The sequence below is a fragment of the Rousettus aegyptiacus genome, unplaced genomic scaffold (assembly GCF_014176215.1).
Source record: "Rousettus aegyptiacus isolate mRouAeg1 unplaced genomic scaffold, mRouAeg1.p scaffold_m13_p_2, whole genome shotgun sequence".
Classification (NCBI taxonomy): Eukaryota; Metazoa; Chordata; class Mammalia; order Chiroptera; family Pteropodidae; genus Rousettus; species Rousettus aegyptiacus.
In genome coordinates, this window is record NW_023416295.1 from 134,026,075 (window position 1) to 134,045,985 (window position 19,911).

The following is a 19,911-nucleotide window of genomic DNA, read 5'->3' on the forward strand; positions in this document are numbered from 1 at the left end:
ATTCAAACCCTCCTGCATGGGATTTTCTTTCAACCAATACATGTTAACTGGCTGAGGCCACCAGTAAATATGGCTCACGTTACTTAGAAAATCGGCTTGGGGGCATAGTGCTGTCTGGATCAGCAGATCTCACTCCATCAAATATAAGAACGACATGGAATGCTAGTTGCTAGTGCTACTTCCTATGCTCCAACCCAAAGCTCTATAATCAGTCAAGACTGGGAATCTACAGCTTTATGGACATTCCAGGGGCCCTGTGACACAGGTAGCACCAAAGACCACACATGTCCATCACCCTTCATGATGCTCAAACTCAAGATTACTGATTTTTATTGGATAATTTTTGGCTCTGCCTCACACTTTCAGCCTCAGCCTCTTGCTGAATCCTCTCCATGGTCCAAAGACGCAGGTCTTCTACTAACAGGGCCCCACATCTATCACAACTGAGATTCAGGATGGAAACTTCTGTCCTGGCAGCCACTTGCATGACTAACTCATCTGGCGCTTCCCCCATGTACTGAACTGCCTTCCCTCACCCATAACAGGTCACGTTAGAAATCTTTCTGAATAGCTTTCTTTTCTCTACAGACTCGGAACCTCTCGTTCAGTGCTTCTGAGCTAAACCACTCAACTGTAGAAGGAAACCTTGGGCTGTAGTCCATCCATCACTGTCCTTAGTCTTTTGGGCTTTCTACTGGGTTGTGATTCTAGTGTGGGCTACCGATCTGGACTGCATGTGAGAATTGCCTAGGGAACTTTTTAAAAACACTGACACCAGACACTTCTTCCCTTGGCCCAGGTTGGAAGCTTCCTCTGTCTACCAGGGGTTACAAAATAGTTTTCTTAGAAATTTACCATGCATATTAGCATAACAGTATCATTAGAAGTTACTCTTTAATAAATGCTTATTATGTATAAAGCATGATGTGAAGTACTTTATACCTCATTTTCTTTTTGCATCTTTATGATCATATTTAACGACATACTGAAGATAACTGCCATTTCTGTTGAGGACATTCTATAGTATTCCCACTTGCTAATTTTGAATACAAGCATCCTTTATTATCTGAATCTATTTTATTCCTGAGTTTACCATTCTTGAATTTAAAAAGTGAGTCTAGTCAGTGAGGGATACCTATATTTAGAGTTCTCTATTGCAGGTCTTTGGTTCATCCTCTAGCCAAATCATAGAAAATATCCCTTCACAAAATAACAGTTCACTTTTCTTATAAGTAGTGAGCATACCCACTGTGGAAAATACAGAAAATATATAAAGGAAGAAAATTATAGCCACCCATTATCTAAATACCCAAGGATAATGGTATTGGCAATTGGGATATTTAATCATTTTCCTTAACATTTTATCATACAAATTTCTCTAGTGTAAGTCGCTTAACACTGAAATTACACACTAGCATTTCATCAAGTATGTACAGAATAAAATTCCCAGGAATGCCTCAAATATCGAGAAACTAAGTGAGGCTAGAAAGGCTAAAGAGCTTTGAGCTTGTTCTCTGGGTCCAACAAACAATTCTATGTTGTATGTTTGAAACACATGAGCTACTCATTCACTCAACAGGTGCTGAGAGTGCCTACTAAAGGCCAGGTTCTGATCCAGGTGTCAGTGCCAGAGATGCTTCTTCATTTGCTCTAAGAATCCTAGCCAAGGACCCCCAAGTGGGGTTGGGGCAAAGGAGGGTAAGTTTATGGTGGAATTCATTTCACTATGTTCCTTTTGATATAGTTAAATGGCACAAAAACAAGTGCTGATTTGCAAGGCTTTTCTCTCCCTTTCTATGTATTTTTGGGATGGTGTATGTTTGGGTAGCAAGAGTATCTAATATGTCTTTGGGATATTAGAATTTCGTATGAAAAAAATTAGAAGGAAACTGGCACCTATACACAGAAAAGGAGCAGTGATGAGAAGAGCCAAGTTGCTCTCCAATTTGGCTAACAGCATAGTTTTCAAACAAGTAAAAGATAACTCAAAACATACTGCCTTAATATTTTAGGCCAGGAGTTGAAATATCGGAAGGCACAGTTCAGGTCATTATAATTTGCAATAGTGGGCTTATCTGAATTGAAGGTTTAAACATGGGTACATTTACTTCCTATCTGGAGAACTTTAATAAATATAGTCTACTCGATTTTAGAGGTGGGCATGCAGCTATGGAGATATGTAGGCAAATGACTTGGATGGGTGGGATGTTGTCTCGTCCTATCCCCAAGATTAAACAATATAAGACTCACGGGAGTAACACTTCTTGTATGTTATTCCAGATTGCTTTTCCTCCCATGATTATTGTCAGCTGTGTGGTCAGTTCAAGGAGACAGCCACCTGGGTCACACTGGAATTTTAAAAAGAAAATCTTATTTAAATTTTACATGGGTCTAACATGAAACAGAATCATTAGTTTTGTTATTATTATTATTTTTCTGATATTCTGTTGAGGCTAAAACAAATTTAAGAATGTACAAGGAAGAAACTGTTCATTGGGCAACCAGAAAAAAAACACAAAGCCACTTAAATTGTCAAGAAGATACAATTCTATATCCATACCTCTTCATTTCTATATTTTCCCAGCCAATAAACTGGATCTCCTGGATAACCTACAAATTTGCCCTTAAAGAATGCAATGTAGAAACACGAAGAGTAGTAGTTGACAAACTGGAATAAGAACATCTTCATGGTTAAGCTATTTTCATAATCAGTCTGGGTCCTTGGGAGTTCTGTAGTTAAAGCAAAGCAAAGTGAGATTTTTAAAACTGTGAACAGCTTTGAGACCCTAATCAAAGACACTGATACATGAGTTAACAGGTTAAAAAAATATAATTCACACTGTTTCCATTTAAGCTATTTTGATCTTAATATAGCTACTGTGTTAATTCAAGTTTACACATTTTTATGAGTTTCTCCCCCATAAATACACTATCCGAATGACCAAAAAATTCAACTGTTCCTTAAAATATATAAACACAATGTTATCAAATGGGCAAGAACTGTCTTCTCTTGGGTCTAAGCAGACAGGAAATTATTTTTGAACAGCCTGCTAAATGATGTTCTCTTTTTCTGAATCGCAATAAGGTAGGTATTGAAGAAAACAAAGCAAGGGTCAACTTGCTAGAAGCATTTGGGGAAGACAAAACAGATCATCCTCCAAGTTTAGAATTTAAATCAGACTGATCGGTCTCAGAAGATGACCACTGAGCAGACCATTTGGCGAATGACCCAGGCATATGCGGCGTGTGAGAAGCACTTAACTTTGGCCACAAAGCAGTTGCCTGGGATACGAGCCAGAGAGAAGAAACATTTATCACAAAGCAAGAGCTGATGAGAATGGAGCTGTATTAATATGAACAGAACAGGGGAAGACACGTAACAGCGTGACTGCTTGTCCTCTCAGCAACGGAGGATCATATTTGCTACGGGAACCATGACCCTATTCTGCTTATTTTCAAGGAAGATACTATTCCCTTTCAACAATAGGGTACATGATGTAATGAAACTGAAAATATTTTTCAGCCCTGATCTGTTTATACAAAGCTTGAACATTATAATGACTATCTTTGCTTTGCTCCTTTTACTAACGCAAAGCTGTAAATAATTCATTTCCCATACAGGCTAGGGAAAATATGTTCACACTTGAAATTTTCTAAAAATTCTAACATGTTGGAATAGAAATGCCTAAAAGATACAGTCTCTTTCTTGACCAGGTGCTAAAAATGTCTTAAAAATGACCTAAGCTACGGCAAGAACTTACCAAAATTAGTTATCATGATTGCCACTTTTTCATAGATGATGTTCAGTATCATGATGATGATAAAGCTGATGAGGGAAGCAGTGATGGACGTGGCTGTCTGTGGAGTCAGATACTTCTGTATTGGGTCTGTTACATTAAAGCTATTGGGCAGTTTTGCGGAAAATACAATGAACACTGAGAGCCGATAGACGATGATCCCGATAACTGAAGCAATGATCAGCAGGATCTGAAAACAATAAACAAGAAAGCATGAGTCGCCAATCATCATAGTTCTAAACTGAAAAACTGGTCCCACACTTAAATGGACAAGTTTCATGTGTGATGTTAAATCCTACGTAACTGCCACAAGAGAGGTGGAAATCAAGCATGTTAAATTTCAAAAAAAGGAAAAGGAAAGGAATGAACTCAAAAGAGAGCACATACATCCACTAAAATGAGACTCTAACAAGGGAAGCTGTGAGTGGGGAGTGAGGGGTACGTGTCAACTTTATACCTTCTGTGTAATTTTTCTGTAAACCTAAAACTGCTCTAAAAAAGTTCTATTAGAAAGGGAAGGAGGGAGAGATAAGGGAAGAAGGAGAGAATATGAATATCTTCAGATGGGGTAAAAATGGAATAACTGGTAGCATATTCTGGTAGAAGGAAAAAGTCTTTGTGACAGCAGAACCAGTGAGCATTCCTTTCTACAATTATGAAATTATTTAGGTTATGAAATAGTGTGTTTGGCTCCATTAAGGGGCTATGTGTCCTTCTGACTGAGAACCTATCCCTGGATTGGGGTTGGCAGGTGCTAGCTTTTGTCCTAGTTACTGTACCAAGGGAGATTCTGCACAGGACCGGTGTTCAGAAGCCGCAGATGTGTCCTGAGGTAATGACTGGAGATGGCGGTGGGTCTCTGCTGATGAAGGAAGCTTTCCATGCTTGCATCTTAAGATCTTAAATTGGCATTTTCCATAACTGCGTTAGCACAAGATTCATTTCACTAATTCATTGTATTTTTGACTGCATGAACTCAATGTCAGTGGAGGTTTCTGAAACATGGTTTGCATGTAGTTGCTAGGATTTCACTTCGACACTAGGCAGGTTCCCTCTGCCACTGAACAATACACATTAAAGGTCCCATTTTAAAACTGTTTTCTCTACATCTGCCTTCTTGGACATACTCCAGAAGCATGTGCTCGATGTGTCTGACTGCTTGTGATGACTGTCATGAGAGAGAAAAGCTACAAAGAATGTGAATTTCAGGATCAAGCAAATCATGTCCTGTTGTTTACAGTAACAGAGGAAGGCTGGTTTTCACGCGTGGAGTGCAGTAGAGGAAGTGATTACAAGCACAGTCCTGGAGCCAGACTCCTGCATTGGAATTCCAGCTCAGCCACTAGCTGTGGGACCTTGTACAAATTATTTAAACTTTTGGGGCTTCAATGGGGGAGATAATAACAGCAACTAACTTATAGAATTGTCGTCGGGATTCAGTGAGGTACTACAGGGAAAAACATCCCAGACCAGGCACATGAAAAGTACTATATAAACATCAGCTATGATTATGGTGGCCAATGTTTTCCTTTTTAAGCTATCAGTTTGTAAAGAAGACATTATCCTTCCTCCTCTGATCTCTTTCATTATCTCCTTTCCTTCACAGGTAAAGCTTAAAACTATGAAAGGAATAACGTATGTGTGTGTACGTGAAAATTAGCCAAGGCTGAGAAATACGTATTAGAGAAGGTATATTGAGTCTTCCTCGCTCAGCACAGTATGTAGAGACCATTTATTTTATTTTTTAGGTGAGGCAACCCTTGGTTGACCTCACAGATCGCAAGGACCTTGTCAGCTTACAATCCCTTATTTATTTTTTACACCTATAGCACCTTGTCGTCTTAGGTGGTTCTCCATCCAAGTACTAACCAGCCCTGAGCCTGCTTAGCTTCCAAGATCAGACAAGATAGGGCATGTTCAGGGTGGTATGGCCGTAGACGAGACCATTTAAACATGATGTATTTAAAAAAAATTATCTCCATAATAATTTTAAAAATTATTAATTATAATAGTTACAATTCTTTAAATGCTTACTATTCGCCTCAGCACACACATATTTTTTAAGTCCTCACAACAGCCCTGTGAGGTAGATAGTGTTATATCTCTTTAAAGATGAGGAAATAGAACCACAGAGAGATTAAGCAATTTGCCCCAAATTAAGCAACAAATAAGTGAAAGAACTGAGATACTCAAGGACTCTAAAGACACATTAATCTCTCCATGGCACTGCCTCCCACCACATGTTTCTGAAATGAATTCTGATTCATTCCAGAGCTTTCACAAACTTGATAGGTTTCCAAACTTCTTCAGAGCACTTCATAGGCTGGCTCAATATTTCTTCATAGGGAAGAAGAAAGGTTTTCATTTTCTAAGTTTCTTACATATTTTTCTCACTATAACTTTAATATATGCTCATCATAGTAAGTTTGAAAGTAACCTGTAGTGGACATTAGTTGTGTTTGCTACCCCGGATCTGTTCATAGTCTTAGAAGAGGACCCAGACTTTGCTTTTGGGGGAATGAATGTTTTTCAGTCTTGTGGTTTGGGCTGGATGGCTCCCTCCCTGAGTCTCCAGAGGTATAGATCCTGACTGGTTTGAGACAGACAGGTATCTTATTCTATTGGCTTTAGCAACTGGTTCAAGGACTGACAAATAACCTAACATGAGCTATTGAGATGAGAGGAGTTATCTACTAGGACTCATGGGAGAGAGAAGTTTCCTTTGTCAATAGAGGAAGCTGCTAACAGATACCTCTCTTGGCTTAGATATGATGTGAGATCTGGAATGCTGCAGCCACTGTGCAACTGTTATGGGAGTTCCTAGAACCAGCCTGCTGGAGGACCACTGGATACAAAATAAAGACCGAACGAAACACAGCCCTTGACATAGTCAGGGCTGCAGCATCTATCATAGACGGAAGCCATAGCACAGACATGGGATTTTCAGTTATAGGAACCAATAAATCCCACCCATCCCCCTCCTTTTTTTTTTTTTGGAGATTTTTCTGTCACCTATAATTAAAAAGCTCCTAACTATAAAAATAGACAAAAAAATAAAAATAGGAAAAACATATCTAGGCATAATTCCTTTAGCATGCACCATGTAGTGTGCATACTAAAATCACTTTAATAATTTTATATTTTCCTTAAGCCTATCATAATCATAACATTTTTATATGTCGTAAAATATTTTCATGAACATACTTTTTTATGGCTGCATAAGATGCCATGGTATGAAGGGCTGGAAGGATATTTTGGCATATATATGTAATAAATATGTCTATGACCAAATATTTACTTTTACTTACCATTTTGAAATACTTCCTGATTCAAAGTTTTAAAAATCTGAATTAGTGAATTAAAGCATGTGAATATTTTTGACTCAGTACATACTGCCAAACTGCTTTCTAAGCAGGCCAGAGCAATATAAAATTCCAATATGTATGAGAGAACTGACCACTCATTTCATCCTCACAAACACTGAGTCTTAGCATTTGAGACAAGAAAAATTGCATCCATTTTCGTGTGCACTGATATTTAATTACTATTGAGGTTTGACATCTGCCATGTACTTTTTTTTTTTTTTTTTTTTGGTGACTGTATTCATGTTCTTTGCCTCCTTGGCTCCTGAGATCTTTGGTGTTATCTTAGAAGTGATCTGGACTTTTTATGTATTGAAGGTATTAACCCTTTGGTCTATTTGTTAACAAATTTTTTTTTCTGGTGTTTTGTTTAAACTTAGGATGCTTCTGATGTATGGAAATCCTTAAATATTTTCATCTGATGCTTCTCCCACTGTTTTTAAGTTTAGAAAGTCTTTTTACATCTAGAGAGCATATATTCATCAGTATTTATTTCTCAGTTTTTTGGTATTATTTTTTAATGTTTCTGGAATTTATTATAGTATGTGGTTCACAGTATGGTTTCAATCTCTACCTTTTCCCCTTGATATCTAACAAGTGTTCCATTATAGTTATTGAGTGATTTTTACTTATCTGACTGATTTAGAATGCCTCCCTTTTCATATTATTATTATTTGTATCAGGGCCTATACTGGGCTTCATGTCCTATTCTCTAGTCTGGCTATTCTTGAGCCCATAAAACTCTTATTATACTACTAATTATTATAATACTAATATGATTTTATCAATAAACCCAAAATTAATTTCACAAATACTGATGTTTTAGAAGTATTGTCTTTTGATGTAGCATCATTTGTTTAAGGCTTCTTTTATGTCTCTCAGTAGTTGTTATGTTTTCTTTGATAGTTCCTATTTTTTGTTATAGTCATTCCTAGACATTTTTAGTTGTTACTATTGGAAAATTTTAGAATTCTTAAGGCCTCCCATTTGGTCTCTGCACCAGAAACTGGAAAATCCTGGACCGCTGATCTGATTTAAGTAAATGAGGTGAAAAGAACTGGAAGAACCACTGTGAACAGGTAGGCGTTTTGAAACCTTGAGAGTAACTCCATGTGGTGGCTCAGTAGTTCTCTGGAAACCATTTTCTGAGACAATGTAGTTTCCAGCTCGGCTTTTAGTGTCCTCGACATTTAAAATTGGATAGTAAAAAATTTGCGAAAGACTCTTACCCAGAATAAGACAGCACTTGCACAGAGGGCTACACGTATACATTTTCCCCAGGCACTGAAAGGAACGCGTTCCTCTTCCTAATTAAAAAAGAAGAAATTTAGTCAATCGAGGGATTACGCCTGTGAAATGAGTTTTCTCCAGATCAGCCACTAAATCCTAGGCTTAATTTTCCTAAAAATTAGTTTCCAAACATTCTTACTCATAATTGCAGTTTTTTGTTAACAATTGCAAACATATGTATATGTCCAGTGTTCACTTTAAATTTTTTGAAAATGTAAGTGTGAATAATAACAATTTATCTGCCATATAAATTTGGTATAATGAATTTTTAGTTTTCATTTTATACTTTATATGAGTATGTTTAAAAATTTAAGAGAAGAAATCACTACTTCTCAAGATCTACCTGGCTAGTAAGAGTAGCTACAGTATAATAATAGCTGCAAATACTTCTGTGCCAAGTACTATTCTAAGTAGGTTCTGTACATTAAGTGGATCAATATTTACTACAATCACATAAGAAAGCAACTATATTTGTTACCATTTTATAGTTGGGAAACAATGGCACAGGAAAGTTCATTTATTTGTCCGAGACCATTCAGCTAGTAAGTTGCTATGTTCAGCTTTGAACTCAGGCAGCCTCATTCTCAAGCCTTGACCACCCGACTATATATATACTTCCCTAAACCAATTAAGGACGTGTTAGCAACAAAAGCAAAATGAGGAAGAAAGATAAAGATGAACGACTTTTTAAAAATGTTTCAATGGAAATTTAACCTATTAGTTGGCAATTTTAAATTTAAAAGTGGCAGGTTTAAATGACCAAATTGTCTTTTCTATAGTATTTTTCCTACGTTGCCAATAAGCTTTTGTTTTCTCAGTACTCAAAAAATGTTACGAACATCTAATTTTGTCCAAGTTTCAGCTTTAATTCTGAATGTACAATCTTTCAACATACGCTTTGATCCTGTCTTCTGTAGTAAACACCGAGAACTATTCATGATGGGGATTATTTGAAGCTTATCACATAGTAAAAGACAAATGTCACCCTCTCTTGATAATTGAATCTCATTTTTTTTTTCCATTTATAAAATGCAGAGGTTAAACTGCTCCCTTCAGTCCATTTTAGTGCTGACATTCTATAAATCTGTGAATCAACTTACAAAATATAGAGCTGGGGACATTTGCAGATGCTCTTGGTTAAAAGCATTTCTAGCCAAGAGTTATTCATATTCAGAACCTACTGTCCATATGCTGATGAAGTACAATCAGCTTTACATTTTCTGTGTTGCTGGGAAGAAGCAACAACGCAGGTGATTCAAAAATCATCTTTTGCTGGCTTCGGAATATTTATACATAGAGATATATAGTTTTTAATTTTTTTTTCCGTGCAGCAGTCACATCAGCAAATTTACCTTTCCAATTACGTAAAAGGCCTCACACCTTGCCGGAACACAGTTGGACCTCACTCAACAAATGTTTTCCTTCTTCATGCTTCCTCTGACTATGGGATATGAGCCACACTAGTTTGTGCACATCCCAGCCAGAAGGGGGAGCAGTGACTGAGGCTTAGTGCAAGACAAAGGGGCAGCTAGTGTAGATGCAAAGGTGCATGTGAAAAATTGAGAATCAACTATAAAAACCTAAGCATCTCCCCTTATACATTTAGGTCACAGAGTATAATTTTTATTCTTGCATTTTTTTTTACTAGTATTACAAAAGAAAGGACATACACCAATACATTTTTTCTAATACAGGAAGTCCTCAAATAACATTGTTTCATTTGATGTCATTTCATTATAACATTGACAAGATGACAGAGAAATTTAACTCTAGTTAATATCAATTAGGCTATGGGAAAACTGGTTTCATTATGCATCATTTCAATGTAGCAGAATCTATCAATGATGTTAAGTGAGGACTTACTGTACATTTATGTTAGAGCCTAACTTTTTTTTTTTACTTTTATGAAAGAAGGGACCACATTTATCTCCTACGTCCATTGTTCTAAGCATAGCACATTAGAATCATCAGAGAGCTCTAAAAAAATACCTGTGCCCAGAACACACCCCAGGCTTCTAAGTTCCATCAGAGCATGTAATGATGGACATCAATATTTTCTAAGGTCCTCAGGACATCCCAATATGCAGCCAAGGTTGCGAACTCCTGCCATAAATAGACTAAAATGCATCTAAATAATATCCTTCTTACCTGAGTAATCTCATTTATCACCACGTGAGTACAACGTGCCTCATATTCTGGTCGGGGTTGTTCTTCCTGCTGTAACTCAACAGTGTCCCATTCATACTCAAGTTCTGCCTGGCGCCGCTTCCAGAACTCCAAAAACAAAGTAACTAACAAGGAGAGAGAACAGGATCATGCATGTCTTCAGTGATGCCTGACTTTTCAGAAATAGGTACCGAATAATATCCATAACACTTTTGTATATGGTGAATAAAAATCTAATATATGAGACTGATATTTGAAAGAGAAAAATGAGTTAATTTTTGGGGGGAAAATGATAATGTGTTCAACTTGAGGAAACAGATTAATGCGATGGTCAGACTGGGTCTAATGCTCAAGTGTCTGCTACCAGCATTTTACTGCCAACTAAACAACACAGATAACCATCCTAATTCAAAAGCAGTTCATGGTCTATCCCTCAGTCTGCTCTTCCCTACACCCCTCTCCCTTTCTTCCCAAGGGTATGGCGGGGGGGATGGTTTAGTACTTACCTAATTTCTATTTACCTCTACCCAAGCTACCTGAAGTTAAAACAGTTATATTCTTAAATACGTAAGACTGATTTTTTTCAATCTTGCATCAATACGAATGAAATAAGTTTTAGAAATTTGGAGGGAACAACTGTGAATTCTGGGGTGATTTAGAGCTGAGGTGAAAGGTAGAATGTTAAGGCCATTCCCCACGGTGAGCTTTGTAAGCAAAGGCAAGAAGGCCAGACAGAGCCAGGTACTTCCCAGGAACTGCAAAACATCTGGAAGTGAGCACACGGAGTGATAACGAGGGTGGGGCAGCCAGGAGGGGAGTGCCACAGGGACAGCTCACAAAGGGCTTGCTGTGCGGTAGGTAAAGCGGGAAGTAGAACCTACCTCATTGGCTGTCGCGACCTGAATGATATAATATCCATTATATCATTCAACCTGAGGTACTTCTTATCTTCATTTTAGATGCCAAGAAACAGAGGCATGGAAAGGTTCAAATCCTCACCCAAGACTACAGAGTTGGAGTCAGCGACCAAACTCTGGCGTTCCTGGCTCCAGGGCCCAGGCTCTTCTCGGTGTGAGGTGCTACCCAAAGCTGCCGGCCCCTCAGCTACCGTGCCCGGCAGCCCACCTTCCTCTGGCCCTGTGCCACAGCGCCCATTCTTTGCTTCGGTGCCGTCACTGCTTGCTTTTCTAGTTTCTGGTTCTGGCACTCTTCTGGGGCACGCTGCTAGTAACTGTCCTCTGGTCCCACGCACTGCCTCTGTGGGTACGCCAGCCTATATGTGGCCGCCTGGATGTTTACAAGGGGTATAGATGGTGGCCCAGCTTTTTGCTACAGGTGCTACTGTTAATGGAGGCATAGAGCTCAGTGAGTAAGGGAGACCCTTTCTTGTCTCCTACTCTGCTGGAGAGCTGGAAGAAAGCTAGTTTTCCTTATGCAATTTTGAAACCCAGGGCAGGAGTTATGTAAGGCCTCCTAGCCTCTTTGAATAGGAATGGTCCCCTCTCCCTCTGCCACTAAGTCACAGTTTACATTGTAACCCAATGGCCCCATAAGCGAACAAAGGCAATGGCCTAATAGTCCACCAAGTTCCATCTCCTTAAATAGCAGCTACAGTGGGATGAGTTAACTTTGGAGGGTGAAATCTATAAAGCCCTTGGGTATTATTTCCTGACACTCTCAGGTTATTCAAATGTCCCAAATCCTCTAAGTGAATAACTGGAGAGAAATTTATCTAGCTTACCTGTCAGACCCCTGATAGCAGGACAGATCTACCTAAGGCCACAGCCAAGGCAAGGGGCCCACATTGCTGAGTTTTCGGTATGGAGATTAATGTCCCTTACCACTGAGAAACTGCCCAGATGTAAATGTCCTTGTCCTTAACCAGGGGAAAATGAGGTATCAGTGGGGTGAAAGTCTTAAGGGACCAAGCTGTGACAGACTGGTCCTTCTCCCACCTGATCCATGCTGGATTCATGTAGACACTCCCAAGAGACCCCTACTGAGGTGAATGAGTCACCCATAAGCCAACCCTTCTTGGGCTGCATCTGAAGCAGTACAATATATGCCCCCCATTTACTAAAGTCCCCTAAACTGACATGCCCTTGATAAACACCAATGCACCCCCATTAAACAGAAGACCCCTACTTTTTAGTTTATTTGAGAACTCTACTGCCAGGATTGCAATACTCTCTACCCGGGAAATTCTTTCAACTGTCTCCCATATAAACTATGAAATCTGGCCAGTGGTAGTGTACATTCTCTCAAAAAGGGCACATTTATTTCCTGTGCCAACCTCAACTTTTGTGCTCCAAAACAGACAACACTCACGCATCCTAACCTGTATTTGCTTCTGCGTTTATCATTTACCGTGCCCACTAGAATGTCACCTTCATGAGGGCAGGGATCTCGCTTTGTTCATGTTAAAACACTAGGACACAGCAGGCACTGAGCATATATTGGCTGAATGAATGAACTGTAGGAAGTGCTCCCGAAACTGGAGGACCCTCACCAGCTGGGACCCCTCCCTGAACGACGGAACCACCTGCTCAAAGGGCCCAGATGGCTGACTGCTCCTCTCTGTGAATGACCCGCTTTCCATCATTCTCTGCCGTGCCAGTCCACTTGGGTCCTCAGCTCGCCCTGCACCCAGCAACTGGTCTAGATAAGCTGAGACGGAAAACCAACCATGGAGAATGTGACAGTTTATCGGTGAGGTCATTGTAGCGAAAGCCCCTTGACTACTCGGAGTAGTTCGGGGTAGACAGACTGGAGGAATCATCATGTTCTCTCCAAACTCAACTCACTCAGAGCACTAGGACCACACACCAGTGGAAATTCTGGCCTAAGGAAAGAAACTGTGGGTGGGAAGAGTATGCCTGGCTCATTATGGCCTATTAACAAACCTAGACTACTGGAAAAAGCCTTCTGAAGTCACTCTAGATACCTTCTTCGTGTTTCTATAATTCCTCTAAATTTCTGCAATTTTAATCTAAATATTAGAAATGTAAGTATTTTTTAACTCTTTTTCAAAAATGGAGAAAATCCCCAATTTCCTTCTCTACAAAGTAACTTTTCATTTTATAAAAAAGTAGCTTGCTTTCATGAATTTATATATTTAAACATATCTATTTTTAAATGAAATTGTGATTAAGAACATTGAAGTCCTGCTCACTTTGGCACCCAGAGGCGGGCACACATGAAGGGAACCGGGCCTTATCTCACGAGGCTGGTAAAATGAGACTAGAAACCCAGTGCTTTTTTCTTCCTGTTACACCTGTCAGGTGAAGTAGAACCAAGGCCATGCAACCAAAATTTTCTAACCCATGCCTAGCATTCAAAGCCCCAGAAAAACAGTGCTTTTATATCAATTGGGTAAATATTTCTGCATCTTTCTAAAAGCTTCCTACAACTTTACTACTATATACTGCACTTTGTCATTGATCTCAAGGCCGATGACACCCAAATTATTTGCACAGCTCTTATTCTGTGCTTGTCACTTTCTGTCTTTGGAGACTTGAGCAATCTGCTTAATCTCCCTGAGTGTCATTTTCCTCATCTTTAAAATGGGAGTATAATAGCCATCCATTTGTTCACTATCTAGCAACAGTATCAACAGGAGATGATTTATGAAAAGAAAACTTACTTTTCTCACAAAAAGCAATATAAGCAATTCTAATCAGGAAGAACGGTCTTCTCTGAACTTGAACATAAGGGGTAAAAATGCTGTTTACCAAAAATCCTGATCTTTAGGAACGGTTCTGCCTAGGAAGTGATAGGACTGTCCTGCAAGCAAAAAATGACCTGGTGAAAAATAATGAGTTGTCAGCAAATCTTCAACCTTAAAGGCGAAAACCTTGAGAATTGCAGGAATGAGCGGGAGTTTTAGTTCCTATTTCACACCACCAAGGTTTTGCTGGGTCCACGGAAGACACTGGTAATCTAGTATAACCACCTAGCATTTGGGAGTACTCCTGGGCCACATCCCTGCTGACTCACACTGCTGTGTGTCGCAGATTGGGAACAGCAGGTCCTGGGGTGACAGTGCATGGTCAGATAGGAATTTCCTGTTCTGTACCTTTTGCTCTCTGCCAGTAATGACACAGCTGGTGGAACCCCAGTGGGGGGCACTGCACTTAGGTTCTCTGGCAAACCGCTATGCACCATGAAGCTCTAGTTGATGAGAGAGACACAGTTAGGACTCTTACATCAACGTGTAACAAGAGAAGAGGGAAGGCTGCCTAGGATCTTGGGAATTAGGAACAGCTTGTCCTCTTACTCATGATATTACAGTTAGAGAGAGTATGCATCAGATGAAGGTGCCCACACACAAAGACAGGGTTCAGATCACTAAAGCACTGGTGGTGTTATATCCAGCAATATCTAAGGACAAGAGACACACTCTGGTAGATGGGATGGTTGCTATAAGAATTTGCTGCTGAAGGGCTGGGACATTTTAGTAGGTCTTGAAACTATTCCGACCTCTTTACTCACAAAGGCAGATGAGGTAGATGAGCTTGCTCAGCCTTTATTCCAACTTCCTAACTGAAAGACTGCAAGGTCGAAAACTAAATCTCTCACATTCTCTTGCAGCTAGGGTTCCAGATGTGATTTTTAAAATCTACATCCGATACATGTGGGTGTCACTTAAAACAGAAACCGAGTGGCATGGAGGCAGAAGCAGTTGTAGGAACTGTGCTGTTTTGCTGGTGTGGACCCCGCAGGAGCAGCACAACTCTGGAACTTATGGTTCCAACAGCCATTTCCTGACCCCAAGTGCACTCAGTTAAGGTAACAGCTTCCTCATCCCCTGACCCCTGACGAGCCAAGTGTCTGGTGTTTTGGGGGAATCGTTAGGCCTAGACTAGGACTCAAAAGTGAAAATGAAAAACTGCAGTCATGCAGCCAAGAGCCTGGAGCCAGGGAGAATAAGATAGAAGAAGGTAAGAGGCCACAAAAGATGCGGAGGGGATGATACGTTAGGACCTTTACTTCGACCATGGACTGGTGTTTTAGGACCCTCAGTCAGTTACGAATGGGTGAGCTGGCCTGGCCTAGAAGGGTGAACATTTTTCAGATAAGTATATGATTTGTACTATATTTATTATTGAAGGTTTTCTACCCTCAACTGTTATAACTCTAAGGAAGCATAAAAATATTCTAAGCGCCATATACATCTGGGGACAAAAGAGATGCTGTAGGAATATGACGACAGTGATATGAAAAACTTCACATGATCCTCCTGGCCTGTTCAGTTCTTACAATTTTAGGCTTTCTGTAATGAGGTTCAAAGCAGTAGTTCTCATAAGGCAGAGGTAACAAGAAAAGCAACATAAGGCCCTTAAAATAAAGACTTCATCATATATAAATATCTATATAGATATATATATAGTGCTATAAGCTGGGCTAAAACATTTTCTGCATTCTGAAATTTGATGAAATAAAATCAGCAGATCAATATGCTTAAGTCAATTCTATAAATATGCTGTAGTTAATGATCATAGAAAGCAATGTTAGCTAGGGAATCTTAGGTTTGTCTTTAAGTGCCAAAATTAATATATATTTTTGCTTTATGATATCTCTTTAAATTATAGCTGTCAGCATCTATTACTATATGGAGTTTGATGGGATTTTATATATTATGAATCCACGCTGAGACTAAGGTTTAGACAAGATTTAAAAGAGCCCACTACCCATGTGCTCGGCACCTATGCTCTTACTTCTGGGGGAAAAAAATGATGTATTTTAGTGAAAGAATATGTAGGCTCTTCATACATAAATTTAATTTTGATTCTTGTATGTGTCAAATATTAGCCAGTGTTTGGTCTCCAACTAAAACATGCTAAGTGTTTGAATGACAATGTAACTTAATAGATAAGTAGGGCGATCTTACAGTCTACTTTATCCAGGAGTGGCACCTGGTATCCCTAAAAAGTGTCCAAAATAATTGCTGTCTGCTTTGAGATCCATTTGGTGACCCTTCATAGGCACAACCACTGCAAAAGAGAAATGCTGCAAGGACAGCGGTAAAGAACTGGGTGCTGTGAGTCACATGTGTCAACACGTTACCTTAAGAGACTTTAGTTCCGTTTCTTCTCCCACCCATCTATAACCTGAACTCTATTTTCCCTTTGACTTACCCATTGAAATTGGAAACACATTTGTCTTTGAAAATGGAATCTTTTTTCTTCTTTGGTAGTACATTTACATCCATTAAATATGTAAAAGTTTGCATTTAAAGAGAATAATTGCCTCATTGATGATGCTATTCAAAGTAAATAATATAATGTTAAAGCTTCTATATGAGAATATTGTTTAGGATTATATTTGTTCAACTTATTAAATAGGATGTGATATTATAAGAGTCGCGCATGCTTACTAAATACTCACTCATGTAGAAATGTATAAAAAGAAGACAGCTCCTGTAATCTCTGTGTTGGTGCTTCCCCCAAAACCCCAACCCCATGAACGTCAGGTGGGTTCCCACCTGTGGGACTGTTACAATAATGGCTCATAATGAATCGTGTCCCCCTCCATCCAAGCCCTTGTGGAGTCTTCCCACCTCCTCACATTATTATTGGCTTGGCCATGACTTGCTTTGGCTGATGGGACATTTGTAACCTTGATGCAATTGTAAGCTAAAAAAAATGGCCGTGCATTGGGTTTTGTCCTATTTTACTTCTCTTTGGAACCCTAAAACCACCATGTGAAGAGAATCCTAGGCCAGCCCACTGGAGGAGGAGAGGCCACATGGAGCAAGACCAAACCAGCCAGGTGACTGTGGGACCATCTACACCAGTGGAGCTGCCAGCTCGAAGGAGAGATGAGCTGAGCCAGCCCATGCCTGAAGAACCTCCCAGCTGACTCAGAGGTTCAGGAGGATGATAAATGTGTTTTAAGCCATTACATTTTGAGGCAGTCTCTTATGAAATAACTGACACAATGGCATAAAGGTTATAAGTGGATTCTAGGGGAGCTGAAACTTGGGCAATCTGAGCATTAAAAGTGGGTTACTTTGATAGCCTGAATGAAACTTGTATAATTCTGTTAAATCAGGTGCTTGTGTGATCTTAGGGATATTTTTTTAATGTTAAGATGCAAAAGTAAACTGAAAAAAAAAATTGAAAAGAACTTACCCCATACTCCCATAAATACTGCAAAGACTAGGGTTCCAAAACTGTCAAAGATGCACAATTTCTGGAAAATACAATAACATATAAATGAATGCTGTTCTCCACTTACTAGAATTCTCCACTTAATAGAATTCATCAAATATGTAACACTTTGTGTATTATACAGTCTGAACTTCTTTTTAAAGCTGATACCTAGTTTAACAATCACTATAGGTACTACATACTTACAGATGGGATTTCTTGTTCTTTTGGAAACAGCCTTTGCTGTACTTACCAGAGTGCCTTTTCCAATAGAATCTTTCCATATCATGACAAAGAAATAGGCATAGCTGCTAAGTTTCCATTCCATTTAAAGTCTCTATGAGGCTTTGAAATAATGGCCTCACCTAATGAGTTGTCATAAAAAGAATGTGAGGAAGTAGTATGGTCCTAAGAGTACAATGAACTCCAAGCAACTTTTGGATTATGATTTGCATCTTATCACCATCCTCCCCTGATCAGAGAACTCATTTCTGAATTCTTGTTTTAATTGTTAAGAGAAGCACAAAGCTGGTTTATTCTGAGACGGCTCTTCCCCTCAAACCCAATGCAGGCTTTCCTACCATCACTGACAGAGGCTTCCTTGAGAATAAGGATGCACAAGTGCTTTTGCTGACATAAAGTATACAGTGACTATAAATGAATAAGTCACATACCTGTGCAAAGAAGGTTCTAGTCACTAGTTCTGCTAAGTTTCATCTCTCTACTAGTATATAAGCCACCTATCTCCCTCTATGAATTCCTGGAAAAATCTTTCGGTTACTTTTTCATTAGTCAGCTTTTTTATATCTCTTAAGAATATCTGTAAAGTTAATGAAAAAAATGGCAAACATCTATAATGTCATCTTTATGAAGGTTTATGTGAAAAGTAAAGACAACAAGTCAGAAAAAGAAGCTATAGGTCTACTTTGTTTTAGGTAACTATTTTGGTTGCTTTTTATACTGATGTAAAGTGGGTAATCTTTCATCTACGTAAAAATATTAGTTATGTTATTTTCATTTAAAAAAAATCCACCTAAATATCTTCTCATACATCTGTTTTTCAAAGCCTAGAAATGCCCCTCAATCATCCTTTGAGACCCTGATCAGAAAGCACATCTCAAATTGCTATAATCCAATTTTTCCTCTCAAAAAATCAAGCTCATGGAAGACCATGAATAAATGAATGAAGGCTCTGGGGAACAAAGCTCTCTACCTTCTCCTCTAGTCTTGGAATCCCCTGAATCACACATTTCAATCTTTTAGCTTTGACTCTTACAGAACCATCCTCTCCAAGTTGTCTTTTACTATGCCTTATCCCTTATTGAAATTATAAGAAACATTTTATGAAAAATAGTCCTGCATGTTATCATGCTATTATTATTGAAGGCTCTGTCCAGTGTTATTACTCTTTTATGAATCAATGCAAGCCTCTCTGTATCCGATACCTCCCTGCTTGCCCTGACATCTCTGCCCACCCACTGCACAAAGAAGAAATCCTACCTGTGAATTCTTTGCCCTACAATGCTAAAAAAAAGGAAAAAAAAAAGCACATCTGTTAGTGCAAGAGAGAAAAAAAATAGGAGCAACAAGAAAAAGCAGGTTTACTAATGATGCCAAGATCACCCCAGTTGTCTAGCTCAAGCCAAGAGATGTGCCTTATACTCCTATGACAGGCAATTATGTGGCTTGGATAGAGTCACTATTTTTGCCACATATTGAAAATCAAGGACTTGAGGAGAATGAGATGATTGGCCTCTCTTCTCCATGTGCCCCATAAATGACACAGAATCAGGAAGTAGGGGAGATGGTAAGCAAGGGGTGTTCTTGGTAGGAAGCTTGGCTTAGCTTCCTTGGCAGGATGGCGCAGAAAGGGAAAGCCAGCTGTGTAGAGGGTAGTCCCAAGTCAGTATGCTGCTTTAGTCACATGGAACAGGAAAAGAAAAGAGAGGGCTGCACATGCAGGCATGACAATTTCAAGAGAGGAGCCAATCAGAATCTAGAAAAATAACCATGCTATGCTTTCATCCTGCAAAGGAACAAAATAAAAATTTTATAACAATGTCTTTCTAAGAACAAAATATTATATAACTTACCCTGTTCCCCTTTAACTTGACAGCCAAAAAACTAAGAACCTTATTCAATGCC

At 39.1% G+C, this 19,911-nt stretch overlaps 1 protein-coding gene across 3 annotated transcripts in view; it reads right to left on the reverse strand.

Moving 5' to 3' along the window:
* Positions 1-19,911, reverse strand: part of ANO6 (anoctamin 6) — a 164,907-nt gene that overhangs the window by 19,386 nt on the left and 125,610 nt on the right. For all 3 annotated transcript variants that reach the window (XM_016146447.2, XM_016146448.2, XM_016146445.2), the window contains 6 exons: positions 17,749-17,809; positions 10,598-10,740; positions 8,389-8,466; positions 3,762-3,987; positions 2,561-2,730; positions 2,251-2,348 (listed from right to left, as the gene is read on the reverse strand). In XM_016146447.2, the coding sequence (XP_016001933.2) occupies positions 2,251-2,348; positions 2,561-2,730; positions 3,762-3,987; positions 8,389-8,466; positions 10,598-10,740; positions 17,749-17,809 (776 nt within the window). The remainder of the gene's footprint in view (positions 1-2,250; positions 2,349-2,560; positions 2,731-3,761; positions 3,988-8,388; positions 8,467-10,597; positions 10,741-17,748; positions 17,810-19,911) is intronic.